Consider the following 20,855-nt stretch of genomic DNA (forward strand, 5'->3'; position numbering starts at 1 on the left):
AATTTAAGCCATTAGCCCTCAAGTTTTGACCTCTCATCTCGCGTATCATATTATGCAATCGGCTGGAGTTCTTTTATTAAATGATACAAGTTGATACTTTATTTTAGCCTTAGGTTATTCAAGTTCAAAGACAAAAATAAGTTAGTCACACATAATAAGTTTAAGCTAGTGGTTATAGTTATTACATTTATACATTACATGCAAGTAAAAGAACAACTTTCTTACTATGGGTTGGCTGCAAACATGTTAACAACCCGCTCCAAATCCGACCCCACCCTCATAAGTTTTTCCTCCTTTGTTTTGACCTTAGCCGCAATTTGCGCCAATTTTGGTTCCAAGACTCGCATCTTCTCGGTTAACTCTTCCATCTTTACTTTTACCTCATCCACTTCTTTCTCCACCATACTTTTTTCATGATCACACTTTTCAAGTTCAATTTCAAGTTCCTCACGCGTGTCCCGACATGCTTTTAGTTTTAAGAAGAGGCAGTTGTTAACACGATCTCTGATTGAGCCAACGTCAAACCCGTGAGTCTCCCGATCGGATAATGTTTCCAAAATGGCGTTGATTGTGTCAACGGTATCATTTGGTTGCAAGTCTGAAAGACTTGCAACCAAGTTTGCATATGTGACCATGCGAGCAATGGCTCAGCCCTCGCGGCAATCATGTTTTAGTTCCTTGAGTGGTGAAAAGTGAGGCTTTTGGGGCGGTGTTAAGTATAACTCACTAGACTCCATGGCAGCCCAGAGTGGAGACCGCTCGATAAAAGGCCAATCGTGTTGGTAGTCGGTGGTGGTGGTTCTGGCGTTGGTTGCGTTGCCATGGTGATTCGGAGGACTAGAACAGGAACTTCCTGTATACACCAGCAGATGATAACTGATTTAATTGATTGAATGTGAATAATAATTTGATTAAAGATGACAATTTCAACTTACTATGTGAAAATAGGTTAGTTTAAGTTAACTGTAAGATAACAACAAATATGCTAAAAAAATGACAAATAAATTCATCTATGTGAAAATGAGTCAATTTGGGTAAACCAGTCCGTAACTAAAAGATAAATCTTCTAAAAAGATGACAAATTCCGCTCATTTATAAGAAAATGGGTTGATTTGGGTTTAACCGTAAGATAAAATTGGTAAAGAGAGACCTAAATCAACTTGTTCATGAGAAAACGGGTCAACTAGAGTTTAACGTAAAATAAAAATAAAAATGCAAAAAAAATGAACAAAATCAATTCATTTATGTGAAAACGGGTCAATTAGGGTTATGCATAGAATAAAAATAAAATTGCTAAAAATTGACAAACTTAACTCATTTAGGTAAAAACAAGTCAATTTGGGTTAACAATAAAACAAAAATAAAATTGCTAAAACTATGACAAACTCAACTCATTTATGCTAAAACGGTCAATTTGGGTTAATCGTAAAATAAAGCTGTTAAAAATGACAAGCTCAACTCAATTAAAGAAGTTATTTTGGGTTGCTAGCAAACAAAAATAGAATTGCAAAAAAAGTTGACAGGCTCTTTAACTTATTCATGTGAAAACACACCAATTTGGTTAAACCGTAACGTATAAATAAAATTGCAAAAAATACGAAAAACCTTAACTTATCAAAATGTTCAGTACCTTCTGGTAAAGCAGTTGGTTTTTTAGCAACCAACTTTGATGTTGTTCCCCTCTTCCTTTTCACACGGGCTCGCTGTTAACAACAATGGCAAATCAAACTTTTGTCACAATTCAGAGGGCTAAAACAAATAACTACTTACTGTAACGACTCTTTCATGTTCCGCAGGAGATGAATCTTCATCACACATAATAACTTCCGTGTTTCCCTTGTTACCTACATATACCATCACATAAAACAATTAAAATATGTTAATTCCCAATTTCAGTTAGGTACGGTATAGGCGGCATTTTTTTACCATTTACACGGGAGTTGTGTCTTTATCTAACGGGGAAAATCAAATAAATTTTATCGAGTCAAAAGTGTACTCTTAATCCACAAAACCTAACCTCCTAAATGATTATAATTCAGATAAAAAAATACTTCATATGGCGCAATGGCTCACCCGGGCTGTCAAGTTGTGTGTTTCCCGCTGAAGAAACACTAAGTGACCCCGGGCAGATTACGGATAATCTGGGGGTTAAGTAGATGTTTCCCACGAGGGTTAGGTCCGACAAAGATGGTTGTTCTTCTGATGACCTGCAAAACAGACACCATGAGCTCGTCACTGAGAGGGGGGGGTACCTCCTTGTGACCACCCTCTGGCTTGAGAATCAGACTAGATTGCTCTTGAATATAAGTGTATATTAAGAGAAATAGCTAGAGAGAAGATGATAAGATCATAATACCGTTCCAAGGTGTTGGAGTATTTATAGCCGAAGGTAGGCGTCCAAGAAGGTACAACCGGCTGTATTATATTCCTTTTCTACCAACTGTGGGCTACGCACGTGCCGTGCTGGTGGTTGGTGGGTAGGCAGCGGCTGATAGTGACATGGCCGGCTGTGTACTATTCCTTTTCCACCAACTGCAGGCTATGCACGTGCCACGACAAGGGTTGGTGAGTAGGCAGCGGCTGATAGTGACATTAAGTACTAGAGCGTGCTGCTCGTCATACTGTTGTCAGTGAGCTGTCGCAGCTTTGGTCAGATCTTTTGTCCATACCTTGGCAGGTATAGTACAAAAGGTCCTCCAGTAGCGTACGGACTGGCTCATTTGGGCGGGAGAATTCCCGGCTTTGGGCGGGAGTATTCCCGGCTTTGTGCGGGAGTATTCCCGGCTTGCTCATTCTTTCTCCAGGTGACTACTGAATTATTTGAGAGTTAGTGCCTTGTGCGTGTAGCCTTGCTGTGCGGGTAGCCTTCCCTGATGGCTAGTATCCGTAGATGCGGGAACAGGCGGAGTACGTCACCATTGGGAGGCTTTTCCTGCGGGAACAGCTTGCGTACTGCGCGTAAGGACGTCGCGTCTCTGAGCATGGTTGGTCATGCGGATCCAGTTGGTCTTTGCGCAGACGTCCCTCAGGAGTCTTGCGAGTTCAACTGCGCAGACGTCTCTGTTTAAGGTGAGTCTTGCGGGTCCAACCGCGCAGACGTCCCTGTTCAAGGTGAGTCTTGCGGGTCCAACTGGGCTCTGCTGGGACCTACCTCTTCAAGTCCCCCCAGTCCAATGTTCTTCTCATGAATTGTTAATAAGTGAGGTGAACTTTTGGACTTAAGCAAGGGGTTTAGTTTTAAGGTTTTCCATGGGGATTCTTCCCGCGGAAGTCCTAATGTCATGTGCAGAATTTCCCACTGTTCTGCTTGATCTTTGGGTATGATGCGGGTAGGTGTGTAACCTCCTCGTAAGTCGTGAGCGTTGAGTTTTACTTGTGTAGATTCTCCACGGGGTTTTGGTAGTTTTAAACATAGTGATCAATTATGTTAAACAACCAATTCCATCTTGGAGCTTCCAACAATCTAGTTCTCAACGTTCCCGCTATGCGGGGATGTTATATCCCTTTCCGCAAGCATGGCCCAGAAGATCCTTCTTGGTTTCAATTCCCTGCGGAGTGCTAAGTATTTGAAGGGTTTCGCCTTAACACTGTACCCGCACTCGTCTTATAATTACTTTACTTCCAAGGTATTCCTGGCTTCAATTCCCTGCGGGTGCTACGTATGTGAAGGGTTTTGCCTTGACACTGTACCCGCACCCGTCTTATAGTTACTTGGTTGCCGAGGTATTCTTGGCTTCAATTCCCTGCAGGTGCTAAGTATGTGAAAGGTTTTGCCTTGACACTATACCCGCACCTGTCTTATAGTTACTTGGTTGCCAAGGTAAGGGGTATGGTCCCGCTTACTTTTGAATCTTTTTGATTTGCGTTATAAATGTTATATGACTTGCTCGTGCATATTTTAGTTTAACTTAGCAATTTTCTAAGTGTTTTTGAATAATTAACCTGTCGACGCGCGGTTGTCAATAGGTTAATAGAGTTTCCTCTATCATGATTGTGCGGGTAGGACCGTCACTTTCATTTAGTGGGATGACCAACCTTTACCTATAACTGACCTGCGTGAAGGTTTTCCTCATCTTTTCCTTAGAAATTGTTGCCGTTTTTTGTGTTTATGCGGGTTTTTCCTTCCTTAGAAATTGTTGCCGTTTTTTGTGTTTATGCGGGTTTTGCCGCCGTCTACACGCAACGACTTCTTTCCATATTTATGCGGTGAATACCGGCATATCCGTCCGGAAAGTTCATAAGTGTAAATGTAAGACTATCAACACAATGTGATAAAGGAGAATCATTTCCATTAGAAGTGGCTCTAGGCCGTTTCTTTATAAGTTTGGAATTGATCTACATGTAACATTTGCGTAATTGAGCTACGTTGTCACACCCGGCCCTAAACGGCGGAAACAGCCGGGTGCGCGCGAGTGGGAATTGATAAGCAAGCACGGGTCATTGCAAACATTCAAATAAATTTTCCATTGCGCATGAAATGTCTAGTACAAAATACATTACATTGTTTAGAATTACATATAAAAACATCCACATATGAAAAACGTTGAAGATTTCCGCGCCATATCCCCTTACACCGCGGGAACAACCACGCGTGTGGAAGGGATAGAACTAAAATCTTCCAAAAACCATTTTTATAGATGTTCTGCGTGAAGTGCTCTATGTGTGACTCCTTGCGCTACTAATTATCACCTGAAAGACACGTAAAAACATTTGAATCAGTATAAACTGAGTGAGTTCACAAGTTTTGGTGACTTGATAAATCGTATTGCATCATATCCTTGATAAAACCATATTGAAACATATTTCTGATAACATCATTAAAACATTTGCTTGATAAAGCCGTCCCGCGGGTTACGCGCGGACATTTCTGAAAACCGTGCTCGTCCATGCAAAGTGGCGCTGCCACTACGAGCTAAAACAATACCGTCCCGCGGGTTACGCGCGGACGTTGTGCTCGGAAAACTAGGCGCTCGTCCATGCAAAGAGGTGCGACCCCTACGAGCGGGCTTTACAACCAGTAGTACTACCCCATGACCATACTAGGCACTCGTCTATGCAAAGAGGTGCGACCCCTACGAGCGGGTTGATCAAACACAGTAGTCCCTACCCTTAGAGTTCCATTGACGAAGTGATCACTTTCTAAATCTTGCGCACTCACTTTGAAAACCAAGATAAACACCATGAACAGATAATCGTTTGCATTGCTTGTAAATATACCATGATAAAACATAATTTAAACACGTGTCCCTCGCCCCGAAAACAGTTTAAAAACAGTGAAAATAGGGGTTGTGAGACTCACCTGTGATTCTTGTTAAGTGATGGTTTAGAGAGAGATTAAACGAGATTCGGGTTTCCTGATGTTAGCCTCGAAATTGGAAGTCTAGAATATGTTTAAATAACAAGAAATATGTATATTAAGATCAAGAAATCGAAGAATATAAGGGTTGGTCAGAAAAGTAAATCTCAAGACTAAAGTTTCGGCTTACCTAGCGATGGAACTGGAAACGGATGCTTGGGGAATGGTTAGTGCAGAATTACAGGTTTAAGAGAGGAGTTTGGAGTGTGTTTCTTGTGGTTGTGATATTTTTATTCAAGAATTGATACTTATTTATAGGCAAATTCAAGGGAACACAATCCCTTGATTTAGGGGATTGAAATCTTATTTATATTGGGTGTAATGATGACAAGGTATGGGGTTTATTATTATTATTTATTTTAGGGATGGGGGGTGATGGTCCTAGGGAGTGGTTATAAAGATTCTGATGGATTTGACAGTACATGCAGGACTGTGGTTGGTGAGAGTAGGTGCGGCTGACAGCTGACATTTCGTGTTACAGTATACTTTTCCTGGCACTGTTGTCAGTGTGCAGTCAAAAGGGTAAAAATCTCTGAAACACGCAACTGGTTCTTTCTGGGCGGGGGTAATCCCCGTACATCTGAAGAATAGACTAAGTGTTTTGTGCGTGTAGCCTTGCGCGTATAGCCTTCTGCGTGAAGGCCATTTCTTTGAACGTTGTGGGTGCGTAACCTTCTCGTAGTCAGGGACGTTGAGTTTCATTTGTAGATTCTCCATGAGGTCTTGGTATTTCAACATAGTGATCAGTTATGTTGAAGTCAATTCCATCTTGGAGCTTCAGACAAACTAGCTCTCAATGTTCCCGCTATGCGGGGAGGTTAGTTCCCTTTCCGCACGCGCACAAATGATTTGATTATTGAAGAGGTATGCACCCGCCTTAGCATCAAGCGGGGCGGCTAACCCATTAGACAAACGACATGAAATTAAGTTATGAAAACACAAAACCTGTGCGCGTGGCGCACATAACATATGCCCGCGCGGATCCTAACATGGCGCGCATCGCATCAGCGCATGGCGCATATAACATATGCCCGCGCTGATCCTAACATGGCGCGCATCGCATCAGCGCATGGCGCATATAACATATGCCCGCGCTGATCCTAACATGGCGCGCATCGCATCAGCGCATGGCGCATATAACATATGCCCGCGCTGATAATGGAGCGCATAATATTCACAATCTCCTAATAATTAGGTTGGTTACTTGGTTTATGGGGTTGGGAAATTACCGGGTGTCACATACGTTCCATGTTCTTGGGACGGGAGTGCCATCGAGCCTTTCGAGCCGGTATGCGCCCTTTCCCAGAACTTCTTTGATAATGTATGGACCTTCCCAGACCGGGGCCAGCTTTCCTGGGCGTTCTTGGTTCGAAGCCTCGTTGTTACGCAATATGTAGTCTCCTACATTGAAGTTGCAGAGTTTTACCCGCGTGTTGTAGTATTTTTGCATTTGTCGCTTGTAATTCTCTTCACGCGCTGCGGCTAAGTCTCTGCGTTCTTCGGTTAGCATGAGGTCTAACCGTCTTTCTGCATTATCGTCTTCTGGTTGAATCATGACCCTTGGTGAGGGTAGACCAATTTCGACCGGGACCATGGCTTCAGTGCCATAAGTGAGGCTGAACGGGGTTTCTTCCGTGCTTGCCTTTTTCATTGTTCTGTTTGCCCAAAGGACGTGTGGAACTTCGTCCACCCAGCCGGATCTGTGTTCCAAGAGTCTTTTCTTTATGCCGTCGACGATGCTCTTATTTGCTCTTTCCACCTCACCATTACCCTGTGGGTGCGCCACTGAGGTAAAGGTGTAGGTGATTTGAAGTTCTTTCAGCCACTGTTGTAGCTTCTTGTCAGCAAAGTTGGTGCCGTTATCGCTCACCAAATTCTGTAGGAGTCCGAAACGACAAATTATTAATTCCCAAATAAATTTTTTGATATGTTTTGCGGTTGTTTGGGCTAAGGGTTTTGCTTCTATCCACTTGGTGAAGTAGTCGATGGCTACCACTAGATACTGAACGTTCCCTGCTGCTGTGTGAAATGGGCCTGTCACATCGATGGCCCATTTCTGAAATGGCCATGAGGAGGTGACTGGAACAAGCTCATTCTTCGGGCGATGCGTTTTAGGTGCGTGGAGTTGGCAAGACCTGCACTTTCTGATGTATGCCAGCGCATCCGTATGCATCCCCGGCCAAAAGTATCCCGCGTTGTTTAGCTTAGCTACAACAGCGCGTGGACCTGCGTGTATCCCACAGATGCCCTCGTGTACTTCCCTTAGGAGGTAGCCAGCATCTTGGTCGTCCACGCATCGTAGGAGTGGGCCAAGAAAGTTACGTCTGTAAAGGATGTCATCGATGAGTTGATAGTTCAGTGCTTTACAGCGTAGTTTTCTTGCCTGCGTTTTTGACTCTGGTAGTATACCCGCCGCAAGGTAATTTATTATTGGTGTCATCCACGTTCTTGTGCCGGTTTGGATGACACAGACTTCCTTGTGTGGAACTGACGGTGCTCCAAGGAGTTCAATGCGGATGTCTTTTCCCAAGTGGGTGAAGGCCAATGACGCAAGCTTGCTTAACGCATCCGCAGATTTGTTTTCGCTACGCTTGACGTGTATGACTTTACAGTCGTTAAAATCGCGCATAAGGGTTTTTGCTTGTGCGAGGTATAGGGCCATTGTGTCGTTCACGGCCGTGTACGTCCCATTTATCTGGTTGGCTACTAACATGGAATCCACGTGGGCTTCCAAGTTTTTCACTCCCATTTTACGCGCAATTCTCAGCCCGGCCAAGAATGCCGCTTCGTTATTTGTACTTGGAAAATCCAGTCGAATAGCGTAAGTGTATTCTTGGCCTGCTGGGTTGGTTAATTTCAACCCTGCGCCTGAGCCCTCATTGTTGGCTGCTCCATCAGTGTAGAGCCGCCAGACATCATCGATGTCCTGTGCTAGAGAGGGTTGAGCCTCTTCCTGGCACTCTTTCTCCCGCGAGGCGGGGACTTCTGCAATAAAGTCGGCCAAGACCTGGCCTTTTATGGCTGGCCTCGGCTTGTACTTTATCGCGTATTCTCCCAATTCTATTGCCCATTTGGCTAGGCGTCCCGATAATTCGGGTTTGCCTAGAACGTTTGCGAGTTTGAAGTTGGTGAGAATGGTGATGGGGTGACCCTGGAAGTATCGTCTTAGCCTGCGTGAAGCCTGTACAAGTGCTAAGATTAATTTTTCCAGGGTAGAGTACCGGGTTTCGACGTCTGTTAGGAGACGACTAACATAGTAGATTGGCATCTGGATGCCTTTTCGCTCGACTAGCAGGACGGCCCCGGTTGCTCTATCTGTGGCGGAGAGGTATAGGATTAATTCCTCTCCCGCTTCTGGTGCTGTGAGCGTTGGGAGTTCGATCAAGCGTGACCGAATTTCCTGAAAAGCTGCTTCCGCTTCTGGTGTCCAGCGGAAGTGCGTTTTCTTTAAACAGTTTCTCAGCGTTGACACGAATGGGAACGACCTATCCGCATGGTTTGCCAAAAAGCGGTTAAGCGCGACTAGGCGTCCATTCAGTGTCTGAGCTTGCTTGATGGTAGTAGGTGATTCCATTTTAATAATGGCTTCGACCTTCTCAGGGTTCGCTCTGAAGCCATCTTTAGTAACGATGACTCCTAAGAACTTCCCTTCTTCCATCCCAAAGGAACACTTGCTCTGGTTGAGCTTCATGTTTATCTTTCTGAGTGTATTGAAAGTTTCTTCGATGTCTTTCAACATCGTTTCTGGGTCAAGGCTTTTGATGAGCAGGTCATCCATGTAGACTTCCAAGCTCCTCCCAATTTGGGCGTGAAACTCTTTGTCCATCAGGCGTTGGTATGTGGACCCGGCATTCTTGAGTCCGAATGGCATCATTTGATAACAAAATGTGCCATCGGGCGTCCGAAATGCGGTTTTGTCCTGATCGTCAACGGCCATGTGGATTTGATGGTACCCTTTATACGCATCAAGGAAGCATTTAAGGCGAAACGGTGCTAACGAATCTACCTTAAGATCAATTTCGGGTAACGGGTAACAATCTTTGGGGCATGCTTTGTTTAAGTCTTTGAAATCTATGCACATGCGCCATTGTTTGTTAGACTTCGGTACCATGACAGGATTTGCAACCCATGTTTGATATCTGCTAACGCGTACAATGCCTTCGACAAGGAGTTCCTTGACTTGGGTTCTACACGCGTTAGCTTGTTCCGCCCCCATTACTCTGCGCTTTTGTATGACCGGCGTAAAAGCCGGGTCACACTTGAGCTTATGCTCTGCCTTACTTCGGGGTACACCAGTCATGTCAGCTGGTGTCCACGCGAAGATGTCAACGTTTTTATGTAGTATGCGTTTGAGTAAGGTGCGCGTAGGATTAGTGACTGTTGGGCCAATGGTAACAGCCTGGTCAGGATATTTGCCATTGAAGGCCCATTCTTCTGGTTCGGTGATGGTTGGTTTAGCCATCTTTGGTTTGGGTGTTGATGAGACAGATGCGATGCATACCTGGGGAATACCGGTGACCATCGCTACGCCCTCAGCTGTTGGCCATCCCATCAAGCCGTGGACTGAAGATACCACAGCATTGAATCTTGCCATCCCGTCTCTCCCGAAGAGAATGTCGTATGTGTGGTGTGGCTTCCTCATTACGACAAAGTCCACGTCTTCTGTGCGGGAGTGTTTCCCGTCTGTGAGAATGACGGGGAAGGATAGGATACCCAGGGGGTGTTTGTGCTGCCGTCAAACCCTTCCATCGAGGCGTAGACCGTTTCCAGGCGTTCCTTGTCTTCGTCGTCTAGCTTGTCGAAGAACTGCCTGTACATAATCGTTGACAAGGCGCCGTTGTCAACAAGAGTGCGGAAAGTGATGTAGTGCCCCAGCTGGCTTTTGATGACGACAGGGCCTTCTTTGCTGGGTCCTCCCGGTACTCGCGGGAAGCGCACCTCAGCTTCCTTCCATGCGCATGGTTCTGTCATCCGTCTTTTTCTTCCTCTGATGTTACTATGAACCATGTGGATGCTGATGTCAACGGACTTTCGTCCGTTGCTTTTGTATCGGTTGTCATTCTTCCCCCCATTCTTGATTGATGCCACCAGGTGTGTAAGTTTGCCATCCTTGACGAATGTTTCAATAATATTCCTCAAGGATGTACACTCCTCAGTGGTGTGACCCTTTGTCCCGTGGAAGTCACAGGATTTGCTCTGATCCACGTTAGGTCGCTGCCGGACTGTTGGAGCTTTTGGTCATGGGAGTTTTTCGGTGGCAAATATCTCCGTGACGCTTTTGGTGAGTGGCGTCCACCTGGGGTGTCGGCTTGATGGGTGCGTGTTATCCCTTCCGCCTACTAGAGGGCGAGAGCTGGATGAGGTGTCAAAGTTTACCCTTAACAGCCACATGCCTAGCTTCCTTTTTTTGTTTTGCCGGGCGGTCCGGACGTTTTCCCTAGTCTCCCGCGTGTAGAGGTTTGTACTCTGGGGGAGATCCCTACCCAGTTCCTTCTCCGTTTCGGCAAAGCGATTGGCCGCCGTCATGATGGCATCCCATGTGGATGGCATGCCGTCTTTACCCGTCAACGTGCGGATAAGCTCTGGGTACTCGGCGCCCTGGATGAAAGCGGCGCGAACAAGATCTTCGCTTATGGTGCCCAGACTCAGCTTTTTCAAGTTAAAGCGAGTGATGAAGTCTAGTAAAGATTCACCCTCCTCTCTAACGCAGTTGAGTATCGTCCACTGTTCTTCAGTATATTTCCTCTGTTGACTGAAGTGTTGGCTGAACTTGTGTTGGAAGTCCGCCCAATCGTAGATGTGGTGGACCGGTAGACGGTCAAACCACGCTCTAGCCGCTCCAACCAGCGTCATCTGGAACATATAACACCACGTGAGTTCCGTCCAGTTGCTGACGGTTGCCCCCGCTATGAATCTGTTCAAGTGATCGTCTGGGTCGGATATACCATCATAAGTGCCGATGTTGGGCATCTGCTTGGCACTCTTCGGGGCGATTGCTTCCGCAATGTCCCTTGCAAACTTGGACGTTCCCGCATTTGCAACAGTTGGTCTAAAGGCTTTGGAGAAGTCACGTGGGTTTCCCCCCGCGTTCCTTTGTTTGAAGGTTTCTCCAAACTTCCTTCTCGGTTGGAAGTCCGTTTCGTTACGCTTCCCTTTCGCCCTATAGCGAGGGTTTGCGTCACTGTCGGATTCCTCCCGATCATCGTCCGAGGACTCGCACTCGTTGCTCATGTTGAGCTGTTGTCGAGTGCTTCCAAATTCGTCAGCCTGTTGGATGGAACGTAAGCGTTCGTCCAACTCATCTTGGAATTTCTTCTGACGTACTTCCGCCCACGCTTTAACTTGTTCAAGTGTTTGGCGGGGGAACCTCGTCTGTTGTCTTTCCACCTGGGTATCGGTGAATCCCAGTGATAGATTTACTGCACTTGCCCCGGCTTGGGTAACCTGGGTAGTGTTCGTAAAATTTGTGTAACCGGCTTGTCCCGGATTGTTTACTGCACTTGCCCCGGCTTGGGTAACCGGGGTAGTGTTCGTAAAAATTGTATACTCGCCGGTGTTCCCCCCCAGTAGCTGGGGTTGTGGTTACCGGGGTTTCTTGGTCACTCACTGGCCTTGGGACCGGAGTAACTTTAACCATCTTTCCAGAAGTTTTGAAAAACTGAAAGAAAAGTTCTAGCTTTTATGCACGGATGACGCCAATGAAGAAACACTAAGTGACCCCGGGCAGATTACGGATAATCTGGGGGTTAAGTAGATGTTTCCCACGAGGGTTAGGTCCGGCAAAGATGGTTGTTCTTCTGATGACCTGCAAAACAGACACCGTGAGCTCGTCACTGAGAAGGGGGGGTACCTCCTTGTGACCACCCTCCGGCGTGAGAATCAGACTAGATTGCTCTTGAATATAAGTGTATATTAAGAGAAATAGCTAGAGAGAAGATGATAAGATCATAATACCGTTCCAAGGTGTTGGAGTATTTATAGCCGAAGGTAGGCGTCCAAGAAGGTACAGCCGGCTGTATTATATTCCTTTTCTACCAACTGTGGGCTACGCACATGCCGTGCTGGTGGTTGGTGGGTAGGCAGCGGCTGATAGTGACGTGGCCGGCTGTGTACTATTCTTTTTCCACCAACTGCAGGCTATGCACGTGCCACGACAAGGGTTGGTGAGTAGGCAGCGGCTGATAGTGACATTAAGTACTAGAGCGTGCTGCTCGTCGTACTGTTGTCAGTGAGCTGTCGCAGCTTTGGTCAGATCTTTTGTCCATACCTTGGCAGGTATAGTACAAAAGGTCCTCCAGTAGCGTACGGACTGGCTCATTTGGGCGGGAGAATTCCCGGCTTTGGGCGGGAGTATTCCCGGCTTTGTGCGGGAGTATTCCCGGCTTGCTCATTCCTTCTTCAGGTGACTACTGAATAGTGCCTTGTGCGTGTAGCCTTGCTGTGCGGGTAGCCTTCCCTGATGGCTAGTATCCGTAGCTGCGGGAACAGGCGGAGTACGTCACCATTGGAAGGTTTTTCCTGCGTGAACAGCTTGCGTACTGCGCATAGGCGGCATTTTTTTTACCATTTACACGGGAGTTGTGTCTTTATCTAACGGGGAAAATCAAATAAATTTTATCGAGTCAAAAGTTTACTCTTAATCCACAAAACCTAACCTCCTAAATGACTATAATTCAGATAAAAAAATACTTCATATGGCGAAATGGCTCACCCGGGCTGTCAAGTTGTGTGTTTCCCGCACTTGCTGAAGATTGGAACCTTTTCCCACGTGATGGTGTAGTGAAGCCTGAACCAGCATCCTGCTCTGCTGTCTGCATTAATATTAACAAACAAATACAGAATTACATTAGCTTTTGTCTCTTTTAATCAAACAAATTTCCACCAGTTCTATGACATAATTCCGGCTCTGTCTGCACTAAGACCGAGCGTAGAGGGCTCACGCCCCACTCCACCTCAGCAAAACCAGGTGTTGAACACCATTACAGGCTCAAGAAAGAGCGCCAGGGGGATGGTGGGCGTGAGGTGTTCGGTTCGGGTGTGGGGCTAGCCTATTTTCTAATCCATCACCATTTAACTCAAAAAATTTACTAAAAAAATATCATGAAATACTTGTGCCTTTAGTTAAATAATGCGTGTAAATGTAAACGAGCAGATCGTTTCGAGCTCTTTTTCTAAAGCTCAAGCTTGACTCATGATTTGTTTTTCTAAGCTTGGGCTCGGATCGTTTTCTATTTGTTATTTAATTTATAAACATTTTTTTTATTATTTTTATATATTTGAAGAAAAACCTTAAACTAGCCTATGCATGGCTTGAGCTCATTTAGCACCTTAAACAAGCCAGACCAAGGTTGTGAAGTGTTAATACATAAAAGTCCAAAAGAGGCCAAACTTAAAAACACATAAGCCTCGTTAAGCCTCAACATGCCTAAACAAGCTTCCCATACAAGGCTCGAGCTCAGAATCGATAACTAGACGAGCTTTATCTGAGACTCGAATCTGTGTGTGTTTTAAGGGAAAATCACTTTTGCAAAGTTTAGTTAAACACTTAAACCACTACCTCACTACACATAGTGCAACAATAAAAAAAGGAACATTACTCAAAAATTGAATAATACTATCCTTTTGACTTTAAAAGTCAACCATTACTATCTTGAACAACATAACATGATAACAAAACACCCAAAATCACACAACATTTGCATCAAAAGTAATAGAGTTAAGTGTCATTTTGGTACCTGTGGTTTATCCAATTACGCAACTTTAGTACCGTTTTTGAATTTATTGCAAATGGCTATCTCACATTTCTAAAACTTGCAACTTTAGTACTTTTTTTCTAACATCGTTTATTTTTATCCGTTGAATCAGGGGTAGTATGGTAACTTTGTTATTTTCTTTATTTTATCCTTTTCTTTTAAACAAAATCCACCCTTTTATAGAAAATATGCATCATCATCATCTTCATTCTCCATCCCTCATCCCCTTTCACCAAATTTAACAAAAACCCTAGCCTACCATCACCCGTCACTGCCACCGCCAGACGACCACCACCACCCACCGCACACCCTCTATCTCTCTCTCTCTTGTATGATGCTGGATGAACGAGGGCAGCACTCGGCCGGTCTGAATTCGCTAAATCGAAAAGCATGGGAGGACGACGGATTGGGTTTTCAATGTCGAGCAGTTGAGGTGTTGAGTAGCAGTGAGATATGAAAGAAATCAAGTTTAAGGTTGTTCTATGTGTTTGGGGTTAGGGTTTCAATCACCTGCCGTCAGGGTCAAAACTGACTAGACTTGAGGCAAGTTTCGTCGATTAGCATCAATATTATTTGTTTGGGGTTAGTTTTCACGGCTGATAAAGACCCTTTTATGGTATAAATGCCTTGGCCGCCTGACTTTTGATGGTTCCGGCTACCGTGAAATCGTACACCCTTTGTCAAATAGGCTATTCTTGCTTGATTTCCGTTGATTAACATCAATTTTATGTTTATTTTCTGCAAGTTCAAGGTTGGAAGTGCGGTTGAAATTTGGGGTTTGTTGAGATCTATGGTGATGGGAGTTGTGTGTTAGAATGTGGTGGCTCATATGGTTAAATTTTAGACTTTCATTTCAAATTGAAAGAAACATGGGTGATACTGTGATAGTTTAGGATACGGTGATAGATGATGAAGATGATGTTGACTTTTTGAAATTACATCGATGACCAGGGGTGGGAAATCTTGTGTGTTAGGAAGGTTTTTTTGGTTAGGAAAGTATAAAAAGGGGGATTTTGTTTAAAAGAAAAGGATAAAATAAAGAAAATAACAAAGTTACCATACTACCTCTGATTTAACGGATAAAAATAAACGGTGTTAGAAAAAAAGTACTAAAGTTGCAAGTTTTAGAAATGTGAGTTAGCCATTTGCAATAAATTTAAAAACGATACTAAAGTTGTGTAAGTGGACAAGCCACATGTACCAAAATAACACTTAACTCAAAATAATAATCTAACATGACTTAAAACTTAAACATCAAAATATACCCTTTTAGGTGGCACAATCCAACGGCCATCAATCCAGTCAACGTGAGGTCTCAGCTTTGACCCATCAAACACTAACTCCTCATGAGGGTTTTCAAACTCAACAACAAACTTCTTAAACCCACCCTCAACAATCACACTCTTGACAACACCAACCCACCACCCGTCTCTTTGGTACGCATCCACCACATCACCACCCTCAAAACCCTTCACATTATTATTATTAGGAGGCGAAGGTCGTAAGAACGAAGGGTCAACGACCTCCGTCAACGTCTCAAACAAGTTATCATCGTTTAACAATGTTTTGTACTTTACCAAGTACCCGGTTTTGGTTTTCTTGTCGGAAGATTTGACTTTGGCTATGAAGGTGGCGGTGTACCATGCACCGTCGAATCCGGGTTCGTTAATGCGTACTTCTACGGTGGTTCCTTTGGTAAGAGTGGTACTAGTCGCCATTGTTAGGTTTTGAAAATGGGTTATTATTATTATTATTATTGCCTTTTTGGTGAATGTTTAAGGCTATGAAATTAGACCCATTTATGGCAACTCAGAGTCGTAGGGTGTAATAGGTGGCAACTCAGGATGACGTCAGTGATTCACTGACGCCGCCGTTTTATATATTAACACCTTGTAATGATTAGGTTGTGAACACTCATCTTAAGGTCATGTGAAGAGGATCTGATGCCAAAACGTATCACTACAATGTTCGAGGATTTGAGCGTTACGGAAACCATTTTAATGTACAAGACTTGTCTTGTGTTAGTTGTAGGCGGTTGATGTGAGATTTATAAGATAAATAGATGTAATCATCTATCAGGCTAGTCTTTTATATTTTGGGTTGAATTATTTTGTTTCAAAAGGTGTCTTTTGAATTTCGTTTGCTAAAACGCATTTGAGAGACATTTGTTCAAAAAAAAACGAGATTGATATGTTTCTTATCTGGTCCGTACAAATTCTTAGGTTTTTGAAAAAAATTTTGATCTTCAAGTTGTTTTGTTTCCCACCTTCTCATTGATCTTCAAGTCAGGAACGACTTAAAGATCAATGAGAATAAGGCACGGAATTGAACAATGTACTTGTTTCTGAACGTTGAGATTATGTTGCCGTCGTAATAGGAACCAATGAACCCATAACCCATATCAATAACCTCCACACGATCTACCCTCTTAAACTTCATGATTTTGGATGAAAGTTAAATTGTTACCAAGAGAAATGATTTTGGATAAGATTTGTATCAAGAGTGGCTTAATTCTCAAAACCAAACCAAACCAAACCAAACCAAAATCATGTGGAGGAATATGTGACCAGAATTGCTAAAAACAAGACCAGCTTGATGGACTATGTGAGCAAAATGGAGGGTCAAAGTGATTAGTACTACATATCGATCACTAGTGAAAGCAAGAAGGCAGTTAAGAACTCTCCATTCTTGGAGATTTTAAAGAAGAAGGGTTATGAAGTGTTGTACGGACCATATAGGAAACATATCAATCTCGTCTTCTTGGAATAAATGTTTTTTAAATGCGTCTTGATAGACAGAATTCAAAAAACACATTTTTTCAAAAGTTAAGAATTTTGTATTGACCATGTAAAAAATCACCGTCTGGAAAGGCTGCTTGTTATCAGAAGATTTATTGAAATAATATGGACGGCTCCCTCAACTTTTAAACTTCTTGGCTGGATTTTTCATACATTGTACACGTGTCAGATTTTAATTTGTCAAGAAATCTCATCGGAACGTTACCCAAAGTTTCACCCCAGTCTAAATTTCTTGGTTCATTTTAAAAATACTAATGATTAGTGAGTCATTTTCTATTCTCTCTTCAAATTATTCATTTAAAGAATTTTCCCAAAATCTAAATATTGTCAAATGAAAAACAATAGGTAAGAAATGCCATAACCATATAAACATTTTATACATCTTTTTACTTAATATATACATCATTCAATCTAATGTAAAAGTGGTAATCTCACATATTAGGAATCTAATTCTCGTTTCTATTATTGATAGTGATAATTAACTTAATTACAACAAATCTTATTTATAACCGTCAAAAACTTAACCTATACAAATCCTTATCAGACCCAAAAACCCCTAGGTTTGTAAGTACGGTAATTAATCCCCGTACTTACACAAAATTATACTAATATAATGTTTTAGCAACAAAAGTCTTTCTTCCTCTATTTACTTATATCTAATATGCATAGGAGCATTTCTAATGGTTCTTCATATCCATCTTCATTTCTAAAATTAAAAAAAAAACATCTAGATAATCACTCTAACCCATTCCCTATCTCCAAACTCTATTTCTAAATTTGAGTGAAATGGTATATGAAGCCTCCAAATTTAGAGCATTGTCACAACACTCCATTTCCAAATATCATTCTATAAGAATATATTAAAAATCAATTTATATTGAAAATGATAATAAGACAAAATAATTAGTATTTAAAATTATAAATGAAAGAAATAGAAAAAAAAATAAAAAGAATATAGAGATGTGAATGAAGAATGAGTCAGGAGAGGTTTTAAATGATGTATATATTAAAGAAATTGTGTTTGTTATATAAGTTTTAAAGATGGAAGAAACCCATTTGATATGCTCTAACTTACATGTGTTTAAGCGTTTAACAATAGCATCTAACAGACATCCTTTCAATATACCATTTCACTGAATGTGGGACCCTTGTTAGTTAAATAGAACTCCATCCGTATTTCTTTACGTTTTAGTTCATTTCTAATGCAATAAAATCATTTTTAATAGGAGATTCTTTTGTGTTTTTAGAAGAGAGAAAAAATAAGGTGGAAGAAAGAGATATTGAGGTTCGGGAGGAGAATGTGTGGTAAGATTCTTAAGGGAAGAATCTCTAAAGATGAGTTTGTGAGGGGGAGAGCGAAGAGAGAAAAGAAAGATGATACTTTGCCGAGCCATTTATGTATGGATGATAATGGGACGGGTTCGGCCCGGGTATTGCTAATCCCATACGCATACCCGGTTGTGAAACTTAGTCTCATGCCCTGCCAATTACCCGTCGGGTATTTGTCGGGTGTTGGTTATACTCGCATTTTTATCTTTCGGGTATACCCTTTGGGCTCGAGTTATTTTGTCATCTCTAGCCAAATGCCATGTAAGCACCCAAAAACACATTCTGAAAAATTTTCTATTGGTGATGCTCTAAGAGCATTTTTCAGCCCAACTCGTTAGTTTTTGTGTGGGGATTTGCAAATTATAAGGTGGAGCTGTGAGTAGATAAGAGAGAAAAATTAGTAATTTTTAAAAATTTTGGATAATTTGTTTGCCCCTATTTATTTTTATATATTTGTTGAAATTTGTTGTGAGTAGGGGAAAGATAAAAGTATATAAAAATATTATTTAATTAAAGTATTATTATAGTGATTTCAGTATAATTATAGAGATAGAGAGGAGAACAGGCTGAGAATGCTCTAAGGATTTATTAACTATACTTTTATATCGCATTTACTTTTAAATTATTTCAAAAAGTAATCATGTATTATTAATAAGGGTCAAATTATTCTATAAATAAGGACAAAAAGAAGAGGAATAGAAAGATTTGTGGCGTAAAAATATGTCCCCCCCTCCTCCCCCTCACACCACATCTTCCTTGTTCTAAAAAAAATTTTATTATGTATTTTTATTTATCATTGTGTTTTTTTGTTTATTTTCGTCATTCATTGTGTCTTTTTTCGTTGACATTATGTCATTTTTTCTTAACATTGTGTTATATTACTCAAAACTGTGTTATATTTTGTTCAATATTGTGTTATATTTTGCGTTATATTGTGTCTTTTTTACTTATCATTGTGTTTTTTGTTTATTTTTGTCATTGTATCTTTTTTCTCGATATTGTATCTTTTTCGTTTTTTTAACGAGAAAAACCTGGGAAACATTTTAGTATTTTTCTTTTCATTTTTCGTTTTTGATTTATATTTTGATTTGTGATTTTTTTTAATCATTTTTCTTGATATTTTTGTGAGAGTTTTTTCAAGACTATAAATTTTTCTTACACTTTTCATTTTTATCTTCTTTTATATTTTAATAACTTTTATAATGCACAAATTATTTTTGTGACTTTGAGAAAATAAATATATAGATACTTTCAAATAAGGTTTTAGACTACACATTGTAGAGTAACAAGTGGAGCGCTAAAGATGCCACCATGCCATGTTGGATGATATGGTTCTCGAGGAATGATATAATTTTTAACATCTCTTTCTCAATGTTTAAGATGGTATTTGAGATCAAATCAGCGTCTTTTTTATGGGTTAAACAAAGGAGCAAGAGGCCATGCTTGGATTGGGAGGTGGTGTAGGTTTAATTTTGTTAACTTTCCATTATTGTGGGTCTTTGCTTGCCTCTGTTGTATTGTTCTTTAGGTTTTTCTGTTTATTTTTCTTTGTGTGCTAGTTACTTACCTCTTATAAGTGGTTCTCTTTGGTTTTCTAATATTTTTGGTTTTTCAAACAAAAAAAAGAAAAACACTTAACACTTGCGACACCATGCTGGCCAAATCAATTGGAGGGGGGGGGGGGCAACTCCTCTTTCCCCTTTCTCGTTAACCTGTTAGCGCCTAACGGGCTTCAAAGATAGGGTCCATTTCCATTAACAATCAGTCATGTCTATTTTTTTATAAATAATTAAACATAATTAACTCACAACACATTTGTTAAAATGAGTTATTTAAAGCCTGCTTTATATAAGTGACAGTGACGTAATCCGTTTTAACTAAATCATTATGGTAACCCACACAAAAGATATACATGTAACAATAAACTTTGAAAGTTTGATGTTTATCTTTGTTACGTATAAATTTAGAAGTTAATAATGTGGAAATGCATCTTTTTGTGGAAACGGTTTTGAGTTCTTTTTAAGGAAGAGTAAGAAAAGCATGATGGTTACTGGTTGAAAGTTGAAATAATTGCGGTCTCGTGAAGAAAAGTCCTCCAAGTGGCAAGTCTTATCGTGTAAGACAAGTACACAACTACACATGATGATAACTCAAGACAGATCATATTTATTTTCCTTTTTCTGATTCGAACCGAAAAATAGATTTATTTAGTACTGGTCGTGGTTTGTTTGTTCTATCCACCTTGGAAGCCGATATGCTAATTTACAAAATAGTCCCTAAAGTATTTTCTTAAAATGTGGTTTTACTCATTTTATTATATAAGTTCCAGTTTTGGTCCTTTCCGAATTATTCGTTTGGGGCTGTCAAACATAGTTGGAGCTAAGCTCTTAAACGTAGTGAAGAACAAACTAAATATGTGTGTTTATATACTTATAAACTCTTATGTATTTAGTTTTAGTCTTTTTGAAAGATATTATTGCTTTTAAGATAATATTTACAAACATTATAAATATTAATGTTGATGAAGTTCAATTAAGTGAAAAAGAAAGTTGTGTAACAATCAAGTTAGACCTCAACGTAGTTAAAATGAATCTCTTTGATCATAATAGTAGAGGTAAC

At 41.4% G+C, this 20,855-nt stretch overlaps 1 protein-coding gene across 1 annotated transcript; it reads right to left on the bottom strand.

Annotated features, from left to right (window-relative positions):
• Positions 1 to 647: 647 nt before the first annotated feature.
• On the bottom strand, positions 648 to 15,827 carry LOC143602546 (DUF724 domain-containing protein 9-like). The gene is made up of 5 exons (XM_077079611.1): positions 15,375 to 15,827; positions 13,068 to 13,167; positions 1,771 to 1,844; positions 1,631 to 1,703; positions 648 to 853 (listed from the first exon to the last, which is right to left on the bottom strand). The coding sequence occupies exons 1-5, from the start codon at positions 15,825 to 15,827 to the stop codon at positions 648 to 650; spliced, it is 906 nt and encodes a 301-aa protein (XP_076935726.1).
• Between the last annotated feature and the right edge of the window lie 5,028 nt (positions 15,828 to 20,855).

The sequence above is a fragment of the Bidens hawaiensis genome, unplaced genomic scaffold (assembly GCF_021521415.1).
Source record: "Bidens hawaiensis isolate Kalapana, Puna unplaced genomic scaffold, B.hawaiensis_p1.1 tig00059135_1, whole genome shotgun sequence".
Classification (NCBI taxonomy): Eukaryota; Viridiplantae; Streptophyta; class Magnoliopsida; order Asterales; family Asteraceae; genus Bidens; species Bidens hawaiensis.

Bases quoted from the DNA above. Each gene is read 5' to 3' on its own strand.
- LOC143602546 (XM_077079611.1), bottom strand. From the start codon at position 15,827: ATGGCGACTAGTACCACTCTTACCAAAGGAACCACCGTAGAAGTACGC. The intron at 1,845-13,067 runs GTGAGCCATTTC...TGGTATATGTAG, and splicing joins CACACAACTTGACAGCCCGG to GTAACAAGGGAAACACGGAA. The intron at 854-1,630 runs GTACTGAACATT...TGGTGTATACAG, and splicing joins ACCAACTGCTTTACCAGAAG to GAAGTTCCTGTTCTAGTCCT.